This window comes from Mesoplodon densirostris, chromosome 9 (assembly GCF_025265405.1).
Source record: "Mesoplodon densirostris isolate mMesDen1 chromosome 9, mMesDen1 primary haplotype, whole genome shotgun sequence".
In the NCBI taxonomy this organism is placed as follows: Eukaryota; Metazoa; Chordata; class Mammalia; order Artiodactyla; family Ziphiidae; genus Mesoplodon; species Mesoplodon densirostris.
This window is the reverse complement of record NC_082669.1, coordinates 23796366-23819876: the sequence shown is the minus strand read 5'-3', so window position 1 is coordinate 23819876 and position 23511 is coordinate 23796366. Positions and strand designations below refer to the sequence as shown.

The window sequence follows — 23511 nt, the reverse complement described above, 5'->3', positions numbered from 1 at the left end:
AGCAAACAGCTTCCTAACTCAGTTTGGAATGTGAAATGTTCATCCTTCATTGTCCCAAATCTCTCTACCTAACCTAGATCCCAGGCAATGGGCAGGCTCCAGCTGTCCAGGAAACAGGCAGGGGTTGCCAATCTTGTATTCAACCCAAACCATTTGATGAGACTCTAGAAATCTCGCTGCAGCAAATATCACTCTGGATCCCGCCCACGTTTTCTGGATCCCGAGCTGCCTCTCAAGGAAGTCCACTCCCCATCGGGGCAAGGTTTTCCTGCCTTGAGCCCAGAATAACACGTCAGCTGCTGAGAACACCTCGAGTCCTTTTGATTTCTCCCTCTAGTCACGTTTTATGTTCCGTTTCCCAGACGGGATGAACCAGAAATCATGCTTTTGGGGGAACAGATTTTTCACAGGAAGGAACTAAAACACCCTGAGTCGTCAGCAGCCTAGTCAGTGCTCTGAAACCCCCAGCCTCGTGCCATTTCAATTGAATCAGATGACAACTTCCCAGTCACCTGCTTGGGGCGTTCACGCCTCCTGGTGTTTTATTTTTTTTTAAACAGAATAACAGCAAGGCTAAAACCACAGAGCCATGAAAAACGGGCCCCTTTTCTAGGCCTGTCTCCTTGTTCCAGGAGTAGTGAGTAAAGAGACCAATTAATAGCATGGATGGAAGCCGAAGGACAGACGGTTTGCTTGAGAAGAAAAAATGAACATTCTCGCTCCTTGATCTATGCCAACTTTGTACGGGGACAGCTGTTGCCACGGGTAAACGCCACTATAGGTTAGTCGTGCCCCAAGGTGTGTGTCACCGCGGGCCCCAGGATGGCACCGGGACGCTGGTCTCTCCCCCGCTTACACCACTGAGCCCTTATCCTTAAAGGAACTTTGGTTTTTGACCAGCTCACTAATTGTGACTGAAAACACCAGCTTTCCCAGCAAGGCACAAGCCCTGGAGTTTCGCAGCAGCAAGACAGGCCCTAATTGCTCCATTTACATAAAAGTAGAAACATACAACTTCTAAATATACATCTCTGGCACATCGCGCCTTTTGCAATTACAGTAAAATAAGGTACCACAGTTTCCCTCCCGGCTCCTCGAAGCAAGCTGCTCCACCGGGTTCTCCAGGGGCCGCTCCTCCAGGCGAGAACAGAGCCCTGCAAAAGGCTCCAGCGAGGAGTCGGGGAGCTTTGTGAAGTCGCCAGTAAATCAGGCCGCCTGCACTAGGTGAAAAGCGCGGTGGCAGCGGGCCACCGCGCTCGCGCACTGGCTGGGAGGACCCGGCTCCGCGATCGGAAAGGGGACAGAGCTGGCGGGGCAGGAGCGCTCCCCGCGCGCGTCTGTCCGCCCCGGAGCCAGCCCGCAGGTCCCGGTCCCGGTCCCTGACATTGGCCGCGCTTTCAACCCTGGCGCTGATGGCTGGGTTCAGAGATTCCCAGCCGCCCTCACTGATCAGTGATTTTTCACCCCCTCCCTCTCTGAATTCTCTAGCTGCCAAAAGGGGGGAAAAAATCAAGAGCTGCTCTTAAAAGAAGTTGCCCTTGCTGGTGCTCGGGGTAAAAATAGAGGCGGCCGCTTGCGCACTGCTTGGCCCGGACTCCGGCCCCGCGAGCCGGGCCCGAGCAGCGGCCGCGATCCGGCGTGATCCCCGGGAGCTGCCAGCAGGTGTTGCTCAAGGTACAGTAGCAGGCCGAGCAGCGGGACCGCAGGGCCGGGGTCGGGGAGCCGCGGGGGGAGGGGGGCAGGAAGTGAAAGAGAAACCAAGCCGAGGAAGGAATGGGAGATGCGGATCAGGAGCTGGGCGAACCAGCTCCCCCGCCCCTGGGCCCTGGAGTCCGGGACGGAAAAGATCATTCCGCCATCCAGAATAGTCGACAGAAGTTATTTTAACCTGCCAACTTCCCCTCCCACTCCCACCTCATTTCCACTGAGTGAGGAGGCATTTCCAGCGTGGCTCAGCTCTGAGGCTGGGGATTCAGGTGGAGAATGACATCACAGCTGGTGGGCTGACCTAGGCAGGTGGGCCCTTCGGTGGCTTCCGTGGCCAACGCGATCTGAGTCACCCGAGAGAGGGTGTCTCCTCTGGTCGGGGTGCCGCAGATTCCTGTGACACATGTTCAGAGAGAGGCACCGGGGCATCTCAGAAATCGTATCACCTAGTATTTGCTGAGCACCGTGCTGGACCCTGCAGTGGAGTATTGTGGACCCCACTTTATAGATGAGGACACTGAGGCCTGATGTTCTTTGCTTAGTAAGCAGTGGCATCAGGGTCTCATCCGGGTTGGTTTGTGCCCCCAGACTCATAAACATGGTGGTATTTCCAGGACACCAACGTTCATGTTGGGGGGAGGGGTGCGTTTAGATGCCCGGCCGGACACTGCTGTCCTGGACTGCTCATGCGAAAAGCATGGGGAAGTTCCTTTCTTATAGAGGGTCTGGGTCCGTCCAGTTTGAAACTGATGGGCAGCTTTGGAGTTAACCAACACTGATCCAGTTTCTATCTTTCCTTCTCAGATTCCCTCTGTTCCTGTACAACCTAAAGATTTTATTTCCTACTTCATTTCTGCATATGCAATTCTTAGAATACTCCCCCCACCCCAATACCCAGCTCAGCACCCACACTTTCTCTGTGTTTAGCCAAGACAGACCCCCTGAGACAGACTTCTGGTGTCCTAAAGCAACCTGCTTAAACTACACATCAGGAGGCCAGAGCCTCTATATTTTGCTTGTGGGCACAGTGAAAAGTTTATTTTATGCATGTTAAATCCTGCATACAAAACAGCATATCTGGTCATATGGCTTTCATTAGCTCCCAATTTTGCACATTTTATTCAACTTGTCATGAGTGCCCAGCTTAGGCTTCAGCTATACTCCTTCAAACAACCATTCCCCAGCATTCTTGTCTGAGGAGTCCTTTCTCCTGTGTTATTTCCCTGGCTTGCTAACACTGCCTTCTCCCTCCCCCAAAACACCCCGACCAACTTAACTCCTGTTTCAAGAAACATTCACTTCTTTTCATTAATCTCATGTTATACGTGTAACAATTTAGAAATCATAGGGCTTGACGTTCTGGTAAAGAAGAATGATGTAGTATTCTTTTTTTTTTTTTTTTTTTTTTTTTGCTAGTTAGACTGGGATTCTAAAGACTGGGAAGGATACACATAAAGTTCGCTAGCAGAGAATGACTATTTCCAAAGTTCTTGGTGATAAATGATTTATAAAGCAGGCATTCAATTTCAAGATGGAAAATAATAGTGTAAGTCAGCAGAGGGGAGATTATCAGCCTGTAAGTATACATATTTTCCTTTTCTTTTTCTCAATACAGTATCTTATTTTTAAAAATTAAGTTATTCAAGATGGAAAATAATCATGTAACTCAGGGGAGGGGAGATCATCCCATATAGGTATACATATTTTCCTATTTTTCCCCCTTCCTGAACTATCTTATTTTAAAAAGTAAACTCGGAATCTCTCTGAAGAGCACTGTGAATTTTTCTTCCCTGTTAGGAACAATAAAATACTTTGTAAATAGAGGCAACTTCATGAAGTAACAGATGTTTTATGTGAAGATATAAAACCAAGCCTGAATATAATGAGAAGTGTGTGCATGATTGGTCAAAGAAAAGTTGAAAGTTGGAACCTCAGTGAGATAGAGCTGTTGGATTCCGGGATTTTTCTAAAAGGGAGTCCAGTCCGTCAGAGGTTTTTCACTGCCTCAGTGATCACCCAGTAATGTCACAGCGGCCAAGAAAGGCTTTCCATTAGATAATGAGTTATGAAATATGTCTCACACTGGAAAAACCAGTCATCTGCTGATGTCATGTTGCTCCTAACCAATCCCAAACAAAGCCCCAGCCCTCTTCTGCTTGACTGGTACCCGTGTGTGACTGTACAAATAAGTAGTACAGTATAAAACTGCTCAGTGCCAATAGCATGAAGAGGAACTTGGACAGCTCTTACCACATGAGACAAGAGTCTGCTGGTGAGAGGACCGGAAAGGTAATGCTTTTTCACTCTTACTTCTGAGCTCTTTCCACGTTCATAGTCAGGATGGTGAGCAGGAATTTACAACTTACTGGCACTTCCATGCAGATTGTGATCTGTACCTTTTTACATATTCAAGCCAGTTAGTAGAGCTTTTAATAGTAGAGCATGCAAAGAGATTATGTGTTTCTACAACCCAGTTCAGCACCTCTATACAAGGACCTGTGCCAAAGAGAAAGCTGATTTTTAAGTTACATTCACAAACAGCAAATTCAGGGAACACACACAAACTCACATACAGAGAGAGTTCAAATGATGAGTTGCTCTTATCTAAATGCAGCTATTGGGACTCTCAAGTTGTTTGTCGTCATGAAACTTTGAGTTCTAGTTCAGCCTCTCTTGTAAAACTTAATTGGGCTACAAAATGCTTTGGGTATTGCATATGTGACGCCAAATAGGTAGATTATAAGTCTTCTATTTCCAGGGTATTTTATTAAGTGACGATTAACACAAATGCTTCCCCATTCTCTTTCACCATCCCCCAATTTAAAAAAAAAATTAGACTCTTTAGGGAAGGTCAAAAAAATCTTAACAATAATAGCAGAGTGTAATTGATGGTAACAGAGAAAGTCTCGAAGGCAGATGCTTCAGCAAAGGGGGGCAGGGTATCCAATTCAGAAAAGCATTGTTACCTGTGCAAACTGTAATTGTAACTTAGTATCACACTGGCCTCACCCTCTTCCCCTTGCCCTCAGCTCTTATGCTTGCAAGTAATGCTGTTTATTAACTTTTCCCACCCAAAGTGCATTGCTTGACTCTAATGCTCTGAACACACTAGGTGTCAGATATAAGCTGACTGTATCTACAGAAACTGAGAGGGCTTATGTGTGGGGAAAAAAAAAAACAAAAAAACCCGAGAGGGAAGGAAAGCTTTAACAGATGGACCTCTTAAAGATACTTCTGCAAGATAAAAGCAATAAGACAGAAAATGAAAAAAAGGGGGGAGCAGGGGGGAGGAGAATTTTAAAAACTCAGAGAGGCATTGTTTAAAAATTCACATTTTTCTTTTTCCGTGAACACTGAAATCCATGATGATTTCATCTGTGCTGTTCCTCTGAGAGAAAAAGAAGCCATCAGGAGGCCAGTCCGTGAACAGACTGGTCCGGGATGGGGGTAGGGGGCAGGCTGAACAAACTACCACATGACAGAGAAAATAATTTGCCAATATATTTTAGAGATTCTTTCCCCCTAGGACCAGTTATTCAAGTCACAGGAGTGCACTATTTGTATAAAATAATGTGGGAAAGGCCAACGGAATTTTGCATTTTGTCTGTGAAGTCAGGGCCAGCGGTGGTGAGCTGTCATCCGGGAGTGTGTGTGCCGGGCAGGAGGGGCGGGGGCTAAAGAGAGGGGGACAGAGCTTCACATGACAAGAGCATGTACCATGCTGCCTGCCTGCCTGTGGACCTTTCAGTGCCCGGCTGCATTTTGCAGTTGGGAAAAGTAGAGTGTATTATGTGACCCCAAACAAAAGTTCTATTGCACTCCCCGCTGATAGCCTGCCAGTGTTGACGGCCCTGAACGTTGAAATATGAATGAATGGGGGAAAAGGAGGGTCTGCAGGATTCCCTCTGGCCAGCACGATCAGCCTGCCCCCCCCAGTGACCCCTCCTTCCGAGCCCCACCTTCCAGGCTGTGGCCGGGCAGGATGGAGGGGTGCTGGGGGCAGGCTGTTTCCGTCTGGTCCTCCCTGTCGATGGAGACAGGCCATTGATTGGGGCTTTGCTTTCCCCTGCAAAAGAGGAAGAAGGTGAAGCAAGGGGACTGGGCAGAGAAAGAAAGGGGCAAGAAGCAGCAGCAGCAAATCAGGAGAATTTCTTGCAGAAGGGAAAGTGGAACTCCAGAGGAGATCGGTGATATTTGAAGAGAGGTGTGTGTGAGGGAGCAGTGAGTAGAAGGCAGGCAGCCTGTCAGAAAGGGCTGTCCCTCCCCTTCCTAATCACAGCCTTTACTCACAGACAAACTCCCTCCCTCTCCCATTCACTCACTCACTTAGGGCCAATCACTCCCTCTCTCTCCCTCTCCCTCTCTCTCTCTCCCTCTCTCTCCCTCTCTCTCTTTCCCTCCTTCCCTCCCTCCCTCCCTCTCTCCCTCTCCCTCTCCCCCTCCTCTCCCTCTCTCTTCTCTCCCCCTCTCTCCTCTTTCCCAGTCTCTCTTTCCCTCCCATCCATTCTCTGTCTCTGTCTGTCTCCCCCCCCACCCTGTCTCTCCCTCCCTCCCTCCATCCCTCCCTCCCTCCCTCCCTCCCTCCCTCCTTCTCTTTTACTGGGAGACAGTCAGAACTCTCCTCCCTGACAGCTACAAACCTACAGCACTGACTGCATTCAGAGAGGGAACCTGCAAACAAAACTTCACAGAAAACTTTTTGTTCTTGTTCCAGAGAATTGACTGAAGAGGAGAAAGAAAAAAAAAAAAAACCCAAAAAGGAAAAAAAAAAAAAAAAAAAAAACCTGTGCGTGAGTGGGGGGGGGAGGAAAAGCAGAGCCTTTAAAAAGGGCAATCACAACAACTTTTGCTGCCAGGATGCCCTTGCTTTGGCTGCGAGGATTTTTGTTGGCCAGTTGCTGGATTATAGTGAGGAGTTCCCCCACCCCGGGATCCGAGGGGCACAGTGCAACCCCCGACTGCCCGTCCTGTGCGCTGGCCACCCTCCCAAAGGACGTACCCAACTCTCAGCCGGAGATGGTGGAGGCCGTCAAGAAGCACATTTTAAACATGCTGCACTTGAAGAAGAGACCCGATGTCACCCAGCCGGTACCCAAGGCGGCGCTTCTGAACGCGATCAGAAAGCTTCATGTGGGCAAAGTCGGGGAGAACGGGTACGTGGAGATAGAGGATGACATCGGCAGGAGGGCAGAAATGAATGAACTTATGGAGCAGACCTCGGAGATCATCACGTTCGCGGAGTCAGGTGGGTGCCGGCCCTGGGGGGATGGGGCGGGGGGGGGTCACGTTGCTCTGACAGTCCTGGGAGCAACTTCTTGCCCTCCAGGGGTACCCTGCCGGGCAAGGTCAGGAGTTATTAGGGGACGGCAGGGGAGGGCGAGAGGACCGCACAGAGCTGGGCTCCTGGGCTGAGCCCCGGCAGGAGGTGGCTAGGTCACACTTGCGTATCTCAGCCCGTCGCCCCGGAGGAAGCTCTCGGCCGGATCTGGAGCAGGAAGCCGCTCTGAGAGAGGCTCCCTCGGCCTGCCGGGGAAACCAGATCAGAGCAGCCCGGAGGAAAACCGGGGCAATTTTCGGGTGCTGGCCGGGGGGAGGGGGGGCGTCGGGGGGAGCCTAGAGGCTTCCGGACCCCATCCCAAGTTTTTACTGGGGGGAGGGGAGGGGCGGCGAGCGCGGGATCGGGGCGGCATGGCACAGATGAAGTCATTGTCTTAAAAACAACCCCTTTTCTTTAAAAAAAAATCCAATCAGGGGCCACATCCGAGAAGCAGGGCATATTAGTGACAGTCATTTTGACCTTTAGAAATTCTGCCTGTAAGAGCACAAGCATCACAGTCTAGGCAGCGAAAAGCAACTTTGGGGGGCTGGGGGGTTAGGGAACAGATGACATTGAACCAGCAGTCCCTTTCGGAGCACTGACTTTTGCTCTCTGAACCAAAAAAAAAAAAAAAAAAGAAAAGAAAGAAAAAAGAAAAAAAAGAGTTTTGTTCTCTGTAAAGTTACTAAGAGCTCTCGGCCAAAGAATGCAACCTTGACAAAGTGTTCTCAGATAGTAGCTGAGCGCTCCCTCAATCCTTAAGAGGAAGAACTTTAATAAATAGATTCTCATCGTTGGCTCAGGACCGAGCTAACCTGTTGCTGAAGAAAAAAATTACCTGTCAAAAGGGCGGGCTGGAGACCCTGGGGGCCAAGTTATTTTTACAGTTAGGTGACCCAGATCCTTTTGCCAGCCTACAAGCCCCTGCATGCAGCCCAGGCACACAGATGTGTTAATTTCATGTTACTTTCATGGTAATGCCAGGCTAAAGAACAGTCTCCCTTGCCAAATCCATTTGAAAGGAATGCCATTGTTTTGTTTGGTGGAGCATATGGCCAGTAAAGTATGTGCCGGGACTCCCAGCATTGCTGTTTAAAAGTTTGCCGCAGTAGTATAAACAATTAAGGCAACACTCAGAATTTCCAGTCCTGAAAACCTGTTGACTCAGATGTTATATTTCCAAGAAAACCATGAGAGACCTGGGCATCCTTCTGGGGGAGATAGCTTGCAGGCTTGCTGGCTTCCCCTCGTAGGAAAAGCCCTGGTGTCCTGCGGGCAGTTTAGCTGTCTCACCAGAAGCTTCTTTCTTTTCAAGAACGTCTGACTTCCTTCGCTGAAAGCTTTTTTTTTTTTTTTTTTTTTTGATGCAGCTGCAAAGGACATAATACTTTTGACTTTACCTTGTGAAGCTTATTGAGTGAAAAACGGCAGGTTGGAGTTTTTGAGTTGCCACCTAGTTTTTCTCAACCATTCCTGGTGTCCTGAGCAGGGAATGGATTCCAGTGGTCTAGGGACTGCTTCTTCTGCCACAGAGGGACCCTATATATGTTTCTATATACCAGTTGCCACACAGAATGGCCTTAATTGCAGCTCTTCCTCAATTGGCTTTTCCCACATCATATGACTAGGTAGACCTCTGCCTTTGGCCACTTTTAACTCTACGCCTGATGCTAGCAATATGCCCACTTTCTGACTTCTCTGACTTGTGTAGCAAATCACTCTCTTGGCATTGAGAGATTTTGCAGTAAAAGAATTTGACTTTTTACCTCCTTCCTTACTTATGGCCCTCATCTCAGTGCCAATCTTTTTCTCAGTTATATGAAATCTCGTCATTTTTCAAAAGATCTTTTCTGGTAGGTGTTTAGTTTGAAAGAAATTGAGCTACTTTTTGAAAAGGTGGATTCATTTGACTCACATGTTGACTAAAGTTTAAGGTCTGTAATGCAAACGTCCTCCTGGTTGAGTTTACAAGTTGACTTTGGGCGAGCCGCTGGATTCTTAGAAAAGGTTTATGATGCGCTTGCTCGTTTGAGAGTTTGAGAAGTTCTCAAACTTCTCGTTTGAGAAGTTTCATGCCTCAACTTTAAGTCGATTTTGTATGATTTCACAAAAACGACTGCTCTGTGGACAATCTACTCTCCAAATAGAGTAAGTACCATGTGAGTATTTTGCTGTTCTTTTGCTGACCCAGGGAAGAGATTTATCTTCGGGATGATTGTAGTGAATATATGAAAATGTCTTGTTACTTTGGGAACAGTTCGACCTTAGCAATGCTCAAATGACGTCAAACGTCAAAGTTCTGGGGGTTAGCAAAGGGCATGCATTTTTCTTTTCTTTAGAAACTGTTCTGTACAGCATAGAATCCAGTCAGTCAGTCATCTGTCACTTGCATGCATGTCACAGATGTTCACCCCTAGATGCATCCTTCAGCCTCAAGATTCCTCATTTGGGGATTCCTGTTTAATTGTGGCCTCTGCTCATCAGGATGGTTGAATAAGGCCAAGACATGGCCACTGCAGTTGAGGAACTCCAAAAACTCAAGTGCCAGGAACTTGTTGAACTGAGTCTGTCCCCTTGTGCTTAGGTGGAAAGCACCCCATCTTGGTAAAGCTGATATGAGTTGTTATTGACTAAGCAGCGGAAGCCTTGCCCTCAGGCTCTCTGACATGTATTCCCACAAACAAAAATGATTTTCAAGTCTGTCACCCCAGATTGCTCACCGAGGTGACTGTATTCTTTGCAAGGCTGGCAACAGAATCCTTTGCTGTTTACTTTAACACCTTAAAGGAAAGGAGGAAGAGATGGGTAGGGCCAAGCCAACTATCACCATGATTGTCACTGAAGTCAAAATCAGTGGTCTTCTTGACCGCTCTATCTTAATTTCTCTCTCTCTTTTTTTTCATTTGTGACAATAGCTGGTCAAAGTACAATAACACTGTATCCTTGAGTCCTCCTAGGAGGCCAAATTTATACTCTGATTCTGGTAATGAAGTTAGCAATTGATAGCACTTGTTGAAGAACGGATAGGGGAAGAAAGACAAATCAAGCACCAAGAAATAGAAAATGCTTACATAGCCCAGCCATGTGGGTTTGAAAGCAACACATAAAGCTCCTCCCTTGGAAGATAATTAGGTACAGAAGATTTGAGTTAGAAATGTACACAAATGTTCCCAAACAGGGGTCGAAGGCAGCTTGCTGGGATGACTATTTTCCTCCACCCCAAGAAAGCCGTCTCAAGGTGGAGTTGACTCCCATTACCCCACGCCAGTCTTCTGAACTTGCCTGGGAATTCACCCTCACTGGAGGGTGTCTTTAGGGGTTACACACTTTCTTCGCTGAATAATGGGAAATGATCGGCCACAAGAGGGCGCATTCCAAAGACTTTTGCTCCGTAACCAGTTAATCTTTTAGGGAAACACAATTTCACCTACTGGAAGCCCTAGCCTGAATCGCCCTAATCTTGGTGATTATCAGCTACCCCCTCCTACTTATCATTCTGCAGGAAAAGTTAGGATTTTATGGGTTGGGAGGGACATGACTACTACCTGTAACATTTTAAATGAGACAGAAGGAAAGGAAATGGGAATTCTAGTGATACATGTGAACATTCCGGAGCTCTATGGAAGACAGAGGAATGATAAATTTCAGAAGCAAACAAAGCAGAGCGGGGAGAAATGTGACCATGAATCATCAGCAATACTGCTTTGCTCACACATCTCTCCCTAATACGGCCGCCTGGGCTTTTACAAAAAAAACCTCTTCCATCTCCCCTGATGTGGTCGTCTAGTTGTCCTGTCTTATCAACGGTTTTCAACAGCGACAAATGACAAGTGACTTCGAACAGGGAGGAGAAAGTCTATTTATTTAACACCTTGTGGGAACAGAGCTTACGGCTTTGGAGGATGTGTTTGTTTCTGAACCGGGAGTGCTAGAGAGAAATGGTTAGGAAAAGATGTGAAAAGAGATGTGTTAGTGGTTTGGGCCCGTGGAGGAGGTGCATTGGAGTCTGGTTGTGGGTAGAGCGTCAGGGTAGAAATGCAGTTTTCATAGTTGGGGAAGCCAGGAATCGTACCTTCCCAGGACTTTTCCTGAAAACACGTATTCGTCTTGCCCCCTCTTCTGCTAAAATATACTCAGGCACGATCTCCTAGCTGTAGTTCAGCATGCTTCCTACCCAACTGATTCCTAGCTCCAAAAGCCATAGTGTAAGAGTTCTCAGGAACTTTGAAAGAAGTCTCTGAAAGACTGTGGGTTGAACCTTCCGAATTTTTTTCTACTTCTTTTAGGAAACTAAAATCCCTTTCTCTCTAAATATTTAAACTTTTTCATCACCCTTTAAATGAAAGATTCAGGAATGTGGCTGAGCATTTACAATTCAATAGCTCATCCTAAGAAAAGATATTCAGGCTAAAAAAATCAAAAGCTAATTTATAACCAAACTTGTAGTTCTGCTACAGGCAAGACCCTCTCCTGTAGGTTAAAGGAGGCATAACCTTTAAGGCCTTACTGGCTGCTTTTTGCAGAAACCCCTGGAAACAGTCCAAATGCAAAATTAGTGCTTCAGGGAACACACATGCTAGCTCTGTATTCTCCCACCAATGACTATACCACGCCTAGGCACAGGGAAACCTTGGTGAAGGACGGAAAATTAAAGTCATAGCCGCGTTTTACGCCGAGGCTTCCCTCCACCCGCCATGCCATGGTGACTTTAACTTTTCCATAAACAACAAGGCTCTTTACATTAACGTTAGGGGTTTAATCATTACCCACATGGAGACGGGCAGCAACTTTGAGCAGGACCCCGGTGAGGAAAACACCATATCAAAAATGAAACACTGTTGCTTGTTACTATTGCTTATTTCATTGGAGTTGTTCAGGCGCACCCCTGAACCTGAGATGCTGGAGGGGGGCTGTGGGGAGGATGAGCAGCTTTTTGTATCCTGATGTGGGCGGAGGGGAACAGTCAGGAGCTTGGCTGCTTAACCCTTAGCATGCCGGTTCAGTGAGTGAGTTCTTAAAAACACTTGAAAAATTCTGAAAGCACAAAAGCAAAGGAAAAAATGTGCTTTCAGGTGTTTTCCCTTCCAGCCTTCCAAAGTCTTTCCTCCCTTCCGGCAACATTTCTGAGGTGTTCCCTATGAGGTGCAGTAGTCATCCCTCCTACCCACTTTTAGGCCCTTTTTTTTTTCTCTCCCTTGGGTATGTGTCCACCTAGCTCAAGAGAGGTTTAAGTGATGAAATATTATCACCCACATGCATTTGCGTGGGACTTTCTTAGTGAATTACTCAGGCGGATCAGGCTGTGATACAAGCCTTGCTCACAAGCCTCGGGAGAGAAAAAAATAGCAGAGGACGAAAAGAATATTATCAGAGAGTAGGTAATGAAAGGTTAGCAAAGCCTCCAGCTATATCTAGATAGGTAGGCAACAGTGTAGGAACCCAGTGCACACCTGTATAAACTGATGCTGTACCACAAAGCACTATGGGAAGACTTCCATTCCGAGATTTTATAGCAGGAGATATTTAAGTCAAACCTGAAACTGACTAGCAATTGATCCTAAACACCTCAGCCTTAGGCAACCTCCTTCCATTTTTCGAGTTGCTGTGCGTAGAGATTTGAGGATTGGAGCATCCTGAAAGCATCACTGCAGTATAGCCGTCTATCTCAGGTAAAACACAGATAAAGCAAATATAATCAAGTGACTACTTCTATTTCTCATGCCTAAGAAATTTGAGGGTTGTAATATCTTTCTGAGACCTACAGCCCTGGTATATATGAATTCCATCCAGCGTCTAGCTGTCTCATTTTCCCCACCCCCTTCTGCAATGAAAGCTAGATGTAAAAGAAAAAAAACTATGCACTGCTGAATAAGTCAGAATACAATAGAACTTTGAAAATGTACCTGCATGTAAGGTAGACATTAGGAAGCCTTGAATCTCTCTTCCCCCCGTTCTCCTGAGCATTATGGCAACAGCATGTTCGTGAAATTGGATCTCAGTTTTATTTTTTTTCCCTGATAAAACCTCATGCAATATACAAATAGCAGTTCCAGAAATGGACACCAGGAGAAGGAGGCGACAGGCATGTCAATTAGTAGGGGGAAAATCCAAATGTCAGAAATATGGGGGAGAGATCCGTACGCAGGCAGTGGAGGCAAATACTGGGAACCGAGTCTTTCTGCTCAGATCATTAAACCGATGCCTATTTCAGCACGGTGCCTCTTCCCAGTACGCAGGCGATGCCATGCAGTTAATTACCAGCCAGGACCACGATGAAAGTCATTTTAGGATGACTCTGTGATCCTAATATAACAGCACCTGACACATTGAGCCCCCTCTAATGAGGACTCTCTTTGTACAATCCTCTCTCAGGAACACTAAATCATTTGCTTCCAAGTACGGCTGCCTGTGAAGGAGCGGAGGCATATCTTGCGTTAGAAACCAGCTCTTGTGAAATGAGGGGCCGCCCTGCAGGCTGTTCCTGGAAGCAAGGGGCCTCGGCCTCGCTGACCCTCCAAAGGCCATTTGCACGCGCTGTCGCTGGTACAGGTCGGCCAGTGAGCATCTCACCACCTCCTCCCAGCATGTGTAGACTTCTCTGGATTTTATTCCAGGAGAGTCCGGTGTGGGTGGGTCCACCCTGCCGCCTGGACCCTCTCATTACCCGGGGACCATCTCCCTTCACCCTCAGCGCCCCACTGGCAAGCACGAGTTACAGCAGAGCAGAGCCTGTGGGAATGAGTTACGTCAAACCCAGAGGGCTCTCCCAGCCTGGGGACGGACAGACTCTTCCGTTTCACACTCTTTCCTAGAAAAACAAAACAGAACCTTGTGGCCTCTGGCTTCTCTAATTTTGCAGCTACTACATCTTTGTCTTTAGAGTGGCACCCTGTGCGGTTTAGGGTTTCAGAAGCCGGCCGGGGGGTGGGGTGGAGGCGGAAGCAGAAGGGAGAACAGCGGGGAGCTTGTTAACATCCTCCGTGGAGCAGGGCGGATGTGCCGGAGCTGGAGGGGACCACACTCTCCTCCGGGCCGGTTCGCAGAGCCTAGGGCAGCTTCTGGCAGCTTTTTCCTCCGGTCTCGGCAGGACCCTACCACGTTAAGTCTACAGCCGACCGTCTTTTTAGATTTAAATGATGAAGCTCGGTCTCCTGCACTCTCCTCTTTTGCTTTCTTAGAAGACAAACAATAACGACCATCCCCCTCCCCCCACCCCCCCCCTCCACCCCGCCGTTTTTTTAGCAAAGGAGAGTACTGGATTCCCATTTTGGAAAAAAAAAAAAAAAGTCATCATGCTTCCTAAAAAAAGACAGTTTCCTCCTCTGACTGCTCCCCGCTCTGGTGATCTAATCATAAACCTAACTTCATGATTCATTTCAACTCCCCCCAGAGATGCGAGGTCTACCCCTCACCACCACGGCCATCAGGGCCAGTGTCCTCGCAAGTTTATACAGAGATGCCGGAGCACCTTTCCTATGCAAACCTTCTCGGCCCCGGCCTCCGTGAATGTACCACTAGCACAATCACACTGTGCAGAGTGTGTTAAATTAAGAACAGAATCTACAGCTCGCCATGCACAGAAGAGCCTGCTTTCTGCCGCAGAGAACTTGAAACCAGGCCTAAAATTTATAGTACCGTAAACATCTCAGGGCTGCGAGTGATAAGTATGGCTGGGTTTCCGTTCGCTATAGAAATCCAGGCAGGGAGACCCCACCACCACCACCACTCCCCAGGGAGCTGTGAGTTCTAAGATGAACTTTCAGATGGTTGTCAGATTTGGACCTCGGGATGCGTGTACTCAGAGTGGGAAGCAGGTACATGCCGGCAGTGGTCTGGGGAATGTCAGGGGTAGGAGATGGATCTCTTCATCTAACTCAGTGCTAAGGGCGCCTCCATGTGTTAATAAGGAAGCAAGTAATTGCCTACTTTCTGCTACATTCTGGGCTATGACAGTGAGGGACACAGACAGGACCTCAGACCTGGGGCGTCCTAAGCTAGACTGGCGGGGGGTGTGGGTGGAGATGTCAGAGGTGGGCTTAGGAAGAGGGTCGTCCTGTCTGAAAACTGAAACCTTATTAAGGGCAGCCACTGAGGATGGTGTTTTGGGGGCAGGGGTCTTCTCGGCAGAAAGAACAGCAAGTGTCACTGCCTGGAGGTGAGAGATTGTATGAGATGCTCATGCTGCGTGGCTGTACCATGAGCATGGGGCAGTGGGAGACAGCTGAACTGGAAGGCAGGAGCCGCTCAGGCAGAGCCCAGAGTTCTGTGCAGTTTCTGTTTTATACTGAGGGCAACACGAACTCAGTGAAGGATTGGAAGGAACAAGTGATGCAAACAGATATACCTATGGGAAAGATCTCTTTACCTGCTTAATGGAGAAATGATGGGAGAGGGGGCCTGACTCCATGCCGGCCTGGCTGCTTGCACATAAAAGAAAAGGCTGTTGCAGTGACCCGGGAAAGGAATGATGGGGTGTGGAGTGGGTTGTGGCCGAGGAGGAAGAGTAGGCTAGCTCTGTGGGTACACGCCATGCAGACTTACACAGCAGGGTGTGTGTGTGTGTGCATATTTGTGTTGGGGATAATAGTATTTCCACAGCTTGCTAGAGTTTATAGTGTGTCTTCATCTATGTTATCCCACTGGGTCCTTCCAAACCTACAGGATAATGGGTCAAATGTCACTATGTCATTCCCATTTTATAAAAGATGAAACTGAGGTTATGTTCGTTAGTTCACAGACCCAGTCTCCCAGACACACTCAGATCCAGACTCTCTTCTTTCTAGAGCAAGAGTTGACAAACTTTCTCTGGAAAGGGCCAGAGAGTAAATCACTTAAGCTTTGTGGGCCAGACGGACGCTGTCTGTCACGGCTCCTCAAATCCAAGTTCTAGTGCAAAAGCAGCTGTAGACAACCTATAAAGAAATGAGCCTAGCTGTGGGCCAGTAAAACTTTATGGGCACTGAAATTTAAATTTCATATAATTTTCACATGTCACAGCATCCTAGTTTTCTTCAACTGTTTAAAAATGTCAAAACCGTCCTTAAGATCTGTGGGCCTTCATTTCAGGAGCCCGGTTGGAGAGGGTCTGTAGCAGAGGCCCCCATGCTTGCCTGAAATTAGGGAGTGGCCATGAAACCCAGAACTAACCGTATCCCTGCTCTCTCTTGTGCTGTTTCGTCCTCAGGCACAGCCAGGAAGACGCTGCACTTTGAGATTTCCAAAGAAGGCAGTGACCTGTCCGTGGTGGAGCGTGCAGAAATATGGCTCTTCTTGAAAGTCCCCAAGGCCAACAGGACCCGGACCAAAGTCACCATCCATCTTTTTCAACAGCAGAAGCACCCGCAGGGCGTCTGGGACGCAGGGGAGGAGGCCGAGGAAGTGGGCTTAATGGGGGAGAGGAATGAAGTGTTGATATCAGAGAAGGTGGTGGATGCTCGGAAGAGCACCTGGCACATCTTCCCCGTCTCCAGCTGCATCCAGCGGTTGCTGGACCAGGGCAAGAGCTCCCTGGACATTCGGATTGCCTGTGATCAGTGCCACGAGACCGGCGCCAGCCTGGTGCTCCTGGGCAAGAAGAAGAAGAGAGAAGAGGAGGGGGAAGGGAAGAAGAGGGACGGAGAAGGAGGGGCGGGAGGGGACGAGGAGAAGGAACAGTCGCACAGACCTTTCCTCATGCTGCAGGCCCGCCAGTCTGAAGACCACCCTCACCGGCGCCGGCGGCGGGGCTTGGAGTGTGACGGCAAGGTCAACATCTGCTGTAAGAAACAGTTCTTTGTTAGTTTCAAGGACATTGGCTGGAATGACTGGATCATCGCTCCTTCTGGCTATCACGCCAACTACTGCGAGGGTGAGTGCCCCAGCCACATAGCGGGAACGTCGGGCTCATCGCTCTCCTTTCACTCGACGGTCATCAACCACTACCGCATGCGAGGTCACAGCCCCTTTGCCAACCTCAAGTCGTGCTGTGTGCCCACCAAGCTGAGACCCATGTCCATGTTGTACTATGATGACGGTCAGAACATCATCAAAAAGGACATCCAGAACATGATCGTGGAGGAGTGTGGGTGCTCATAGAGCCCCAGCCCAGGGGGGACGGGAGCAAGATGGTCCGGAGAAGACAGTGGCGACATGAAGACATGTTTAAGGTTTCTGACTGAAACAACCGGAAGAATAGAAATTTAAAAAAAAAACAAACTAAAAACTAAACCTGAAGCAGATGAAGGAAGATGTGGGGAAATTCCTTAGCCAGGGCTCAGAGATGAAACAGTGAAGGAGGTGGGAATGTGGGGGGAGAGGGAAAATGGGGTGCCCATCACTTCTCCCTCCAGCGTTCAAGGGGTGAGAGCAATTGCTCAAATGGGAATATTGTCCTCTCCTTTTCGGTTCCCTTTCGGTATGAGCCTCGAAGTCAACCTGTCCGGTCTGCAGTAATGTGGGCTGACACAACCCAAATAGCATCTAGAAAGCCATGAGTTTGAAAGGGCCAGTTATAGGCACTTTCCCACCCAGTAACCCAGGTCGTAAGGTATGTCTGTGTGACCCTCTCTCTGTGTATATCAGCCCATGCACACACACAAAGACACAACCGCACACAAACACACACAGCCCACCACACACACGGATACACACACAGACACATACATCACACAGCACACACACATGCTGCACAAAGACATGCACACCCCCCACACATGGACACACACACCATACAGACACCACACACAGGCATTTCCACACCACACACACACACACGCACACACACATTCTGGTAAAAGAACACTAGTGTGCAGGTGGTCACACCTTTTTCTGCACCACTTCCACAACAAAACAAAAACCAACATGAAAAAAAAAATTGAGAACAAGAATGGGAAGCGTGAAAGATCAAGGATAAAAGATACCAAGTTACATTTCGTTAAGGTGCTTATGATATTAGAACTATGCAACCTAATAGGTTTGAAACTGTTTACCTGAGAGAGAACAAAAAAGAGAGACTTTTTTGTATTGGAAGTAACCTGATTAATTTTTATTTTCTTCAAGGAGAGATACTTGAAAGGAATATGTTTGTCCATCTGTTGGATCCAAACATTTCTATATTTTGTAAATGTTGTGTTTTTTTTTTAATCGTTTACTATTTGCACTACAATGGTGTTCGACCTGTCTAATCCTTATTTAACAAGTATTTTCTTTGGGTGGGGCGGGGCGGGTTCTGAGCTGCACTTAATGTGAGCTATAAAAGAACTGCTACAGCACACAAAATAGCTATTTTTATTATTATAATTCTAATTATTATTATTATTTTGTACCTTAAAAAATAGACACATACACCAAAGACATTTGTGTGAGCCTTTAAACAGTCTGTCTGTGGTTGGTATCATTCACCGTCGATGAGTCAGGGGTTGGGATCCAAGGTTGAGTAAGGTGGATTGTGTTCAGGCTTGAAAGACCTGAGAAGTTTGGTTTTTTGACTCCTTTTACATCCATGAAACAGGACATTTCATACTGGATGTACAGTAGTTGTACACTGTTGGCTATCAAGTTCAATCAGATTCACGGAACGCTCCATGCTTGTATGTGTATATATACAGTGCTCGGGCACATGCATGTCTGTGTGTATGTATACATGTGGCGCATCGTGTCCATACACATTTTAAGCACTTCAGGCTGTCATTTTTTAATGTTCTTAAAGCAATGAATGTTTGTGTGCAAAACACAGTATTTTTAAGAAGGATAGGCTATCGTTTTTGCTTTTACTCTGAACTAGGTGGGCACATTTCAGAAATTTGGATGGGAAAAAGCCTCGGAATTCCAGTGAATATTCAACAAGACCCTCTTTCAATGTACAGGGATCCAATTCCCTCCTCTTTCTTGTCCTCCACCCCCATTCTACAAGTTATTTACTCCCCGCTGGGAAAACAAAACAGGAAACTCATGTTCAATCTAGGCTGATTATTTTTGGATAACATATATATTATCTGTTGGAATCAATCTTAAATCAGAAGCTTTTCAGACAGAAATTAACCTTTAGGTCAGGATAAAAGAGGTGGTTGTGTTTTGGGTTTTGTTTTTTTTTTTTTTTTTTTTTTTTTTTTTATGATTAAGGCCTGGTTGTGAGAAATACTACCTGCACAGCTGGGCTCAATTATCATGTTGTAACTAGTAAAATGATAAATAATTTGGGGAAAGGTGTTTAAGAGAGTAGGAGTAAGGAAAAGGATGGAGAGCAGGGATGGGGGGGCAGTAGTCAAAATTGCGAATATTTTAATTTACAGGCAAAACTCTTGATGTATAGATAGGTATGCGTTGATTTGGATGCAAGAAGGAAAAAAAACAAAAAACAAAAACCACTTTGTTTTATAAATATCAAAGTACATGCTTAAAGCTAAATTGTTACTAATTTATTCTACAGTATTTAGCTTGCCTAGATCAGAAGCTATTCATTTATGTGCTTTTAAAAATACAGAACTTTATTTGTACTGACTTGTTTGAAGTTTGCAAAAATTGGAAAAACAAAGTCTAATTCAGAAAATTATATTATTAGCATTTTGCAAAATATTGAAGCTTTCAGCCCTATGTCAATTCATAGATTTTTTAAAAATATTAATAGTAGGAAAATAAAATATCCATGAGAAACCAAATATTACTCAAGGTGGTTTAGCTCTTCTTGAGAAATAGACCAGATCAGTCTGCTATCACACTAGGCTGTATGGAGGCAGATTTAATGTTATTACCTGGCTATATTTACTAAAGTCTAGAGGTTGGAGGGCTTTTTGAACTGCCTCTTTTTTTGGCACTGGAACTAATGGGAACCTGTAAATAGCCTGGGAAACCAAGTCGTAGTTCACTGTGTGATAACAGAGCTGGCCCAGGCAACAGCCAAAGCAAAAAGAGGTTAAAAAAACAGCTGATCCCCCTTTGTGGCTTCCATTCGTCTCAAACACATATGCCATCTACTAAAGCCTTTAAGTCCTGGACCTACTGAAGGTACGATGGAGTTTGATGAGTGGCCACAGTAATTAGAAGCAGAGCTAAATGATATTCCATATGACAATATTTTAATGAGAAGATTTCATTTATATTAAATTACACATCTTTGAACTTTAACCAAAATATTTCATTAAGTGTATACGGTCTTGAAATAAAATGATAAATTACTACTATCTTTAATAATCTTGGAAGTTATGCAGCTCTGCGAACAGCCACACTTTTCATGGAATAACATGAGGTCAAAAGAAAAAGCTTTTAAATTCTACCAGATTGGGTCTTCCTTGTCTGCTTTCCTAAAACAAGTGTGGCTTCATCTGATCTTTGCATCTCTCTACTCTTTCTGTAGGGCCATCTCTAGGCTTTTAAAAATCTACCCACACCAATCTTCAAAGCTCTGAAAAGCCTTTATTACCAAATATTTTTTGAGAATGATAAATATGTTGTAGATCGGATTAACATTTTCTTTTCTTTTCTTTTCCAAAAAGTAAGGTGAATTCTGGCACACTGAGTTGGGATTTTCTTGTCCCTGAAGATCAACCAATTTCATACTTATTTAAGATTGATTCCACACTCTGATTTTAAGGAGATTACCTACCTTCTCCTCTTAGATAGAGCAAGTGAATTTTTTGTCACCCTCGTGGGATTGGACATCAAGATGACTCTAAAAATCAGAGAAGGTATTAAGCTTAGATTCAAATTATCATGTTCACTTGATAAAATGATTTCCTGTGGGCCTTTTGGCGACTTCCCTTTTCAAGGTAGAGAAAACTTAGTCACCCTGAAAACCTACACAATAAATGAAACTTGTAGAAGTGGGCAGAAGTCTTGGGGGTGGACACTGTGTGTGTTTAAATTAAACCCTTTATCACTGAGAAGCTGTTGTATGGGTCAGAGAAAAATTAATGCTTAGAAGCTGTTCACGTCTTCAAGAGCAGAAGCAAACCACATGTCTCAGCTACATTATTATTTATTTTTTATGCATAAAGTGAATCATTTCTTCTGTATTAATTTCCGATGGGGTTTACCCTCTATTTAAATGCTTTGAAAAACAGTGCATTGACAATGGGTTGATATTTTTCTTTAAAAGAAAAATATAATTATGAAAGCCAAGATAATCTGAAGCCTGTTTTGTTTTAAAACCTTTTATGTTCTGTGGTTTATGTTGTTTGTTTGTTTGTTTTATTTGGATTTTTATTTTGGTTTTTTTTTTTTTGGTTTTTTTTTTGGCATACTACATGCAGTTCTTTAACCAATGTCTGTTTGGCTAATGTAATTAAAGTTGTTAATTTATATGAGTGCATTTCAACTATGTCAATGGTTTCTTAATATTTATTGTGTAGAAGTACTGGTAATTTTTTTATTTACAATATGTTTAAAGAGATAACAGTTTGATATGTTTTCATGTGTTTATAGCAGAAGTTATTTATTTCTATGGCATTCCAGCGGATATTTTGGTGTTTGCGAGGCATGCAGTCAATATTTTGTACAGTTAGTGGACAGTATTCAGCAACGCCTGATAGCTTCTTTGGCCTTATGTTAAATAAAAAGACCTGATTGGGATTTATTATTTTTATTTTTTTGTCTTATTGGTTTCCCAAGATCAACCTTGCACACATATTGCCACATCATTTGCTGGGTGATAATTTCATTTCTACTGTAATTATCTGGAAGAGTATGAGAAAAATCAAATGGGTGAGAGAAAACAAGAGCTGAATTGAGAGAGCGCATATAGAAAAAGAATATATATTGCTGTGGCAGAGGTTTGTAATGGGCTGCAGGTACTTGGACCAGCAATATTTATATTTGATTCATTTTTTTAAATTTCCCATTTCTCAATGGGAAAATTCTTGTAGTGGCAAGTAACATGAAATAAAGAGACATTCCCTCTTTCCCTCCCTCCCTCCCACTTTCCTCCTTCCCTCCATCCCTCCTTCTTCCTTCCCTCTCTTTTTTCTTCCTTCTTTTCTTTCTGGATAAAAAACTGGAATTGCATGGAAAAACCAGGGCTCAAGAACTACATACATAGGAAAGAAAAGTACTGGGACCAACCAGACCAATTTAGAATCACACAAGTACAGTCCAGAATGAATTGATTGTACGCCCTTTTCTTCTATAGGTTTTTCTTTATTATCTGTGCCCATCCCAGGGGTTATATGGAGAAACTAACTTCCATAAATGCCCATATGAACAAGCATGTCTCCATTCATCATCTTATTTGCTGTTCCCACATTGTTGTTTCAGCCAACCAGCACAGTAGATATTGACAACCCTGCTTTTACAGATGAATCTAAGGCATGATTAAGTAACAGTAATTGGAACTAGGATTCCAAGCCAAGTCTGTATTCAAGTCTCAAGTTAATTTCTTTTTTTGCTGCTCCATACTTCCATTTTTTTTGTTAGTTTCCTTATGTTCTAAAGAAAAAAAAGGTGGTGGTGGAGGTGAGGGTTGAGTGTTGAACACACTTCTAACTTTTTAACACAGGTACTTTATTTATATTCACCAGACAGTTTGCTTATCTCCAAGTGAAATGTCCAGTTTATGTAAATTCATACCAAATCTTCTTATCTGTTTTAGGTAGGAAAGTTACAACTTTTTCAAATTAGAAAAAGAGAATTGTTATAGTTTTGCTTTATATTTATTAATTTGTCTTTTTTATGCTTATATTTTGCTAGAGGAATCCTTTTGTCTGAAGCTTTTTACTTTATGGGCTCAGTGATGTGTGTGTGTGTGTAATTGTGTGTATGTGTACACATTAGCACATACATTAGCCTTCATTTCCTGTCAAGTTTAATAATGAATGTATATTAGGAACTAAGTAAAAACCCCACTGAATTACAAATGAGTAACATTATTATGAAATTTATATGGATGTTGTCATAAGTAAGAAAAATAACTAAAAGAAAAAAGTCAGTTATAGAAAAAAATATAAATATGTGTACATGTAAAAACACATATATGTACATGTAATACATATATTACACATCTAACATATGTGATGTATATATACATATATATGGGGCAGAGAGAGAGAGAGAGATAATTTGTCATCATTTAAAGGAACCATCTAAATCCATTTCATTTAGAGGTTTGATCCTTTCTCAGAAATCAGTTGTCTGAGGATGTGTTCAAACAAAAGGGAAGAGAGCAGTGCAGTAATTCCTTCCTGCATCAAGTCAAGTGTCTCCTCCCTTAAAAGAATTTTGGTGTTTCTTCTATGATCTGATGTTTTCTTCTCTTTGGTCCATGAAAAGGCAGGATCCAAAGAAATTCTCCATAACTCCCTTTCAGGGTTTCTTTAATTGTCATGTCACCAGTGCCTACAGTAAGAAAAAATAAGGAGGACAAATTGTTTATCCGCAAACAAGGCTCACAGAGTTGTTTTAAGACTTCTTAGATCTAGACGATTGCCCCACTTGACTGTGTCCACTTTTGAGAAGAGCCTGTCATCCTAGGAATCCTACCACGCCTTCAATTCACTAGAGGGATACCAGAGAAGTACTTT

The 23511-nt window shown here is 44.9% G+C and overlaps 1 protein-coding gene across 2 annotated transcripts; it reads left to right on the top strand.

Annotated features, from left to right (window-relative positions):
- Positions 1-3908: 3908 nt before the first annotated feature.
- Positions 3909-21581, top strand: INHBA (inhibin subunit beta A). Of its 2 annotated transcripts, XM_060107914.1 has the most exons (3): positions 3909-3996; positions 6422-6952; positions 16209-21581. In XM_060107914.1, exons 2-3 carry the CDS (start codon positions 6565-6567, stop codon positions 17096-17098), a joined length of 1278 nt encoding a protein of 425 aa, XP_059963897.1. In that variant the 5' UTR covers positions 3909-3996; positions 6422-6564; the 3' UTR covers positions 17099-21581. The 2 variants fall into 2 exon arrangements, with proteins under 2 accessions (XP_059963897.1, XP_059963896.1); XM_060107913.1 differs by lacking the exon at positions 3909-3996 and having other exon boundaries at positions 6008-6952.
- The last annotated feature ends 1930 nt before the right edge of the window (positions 21582-23511 follow it).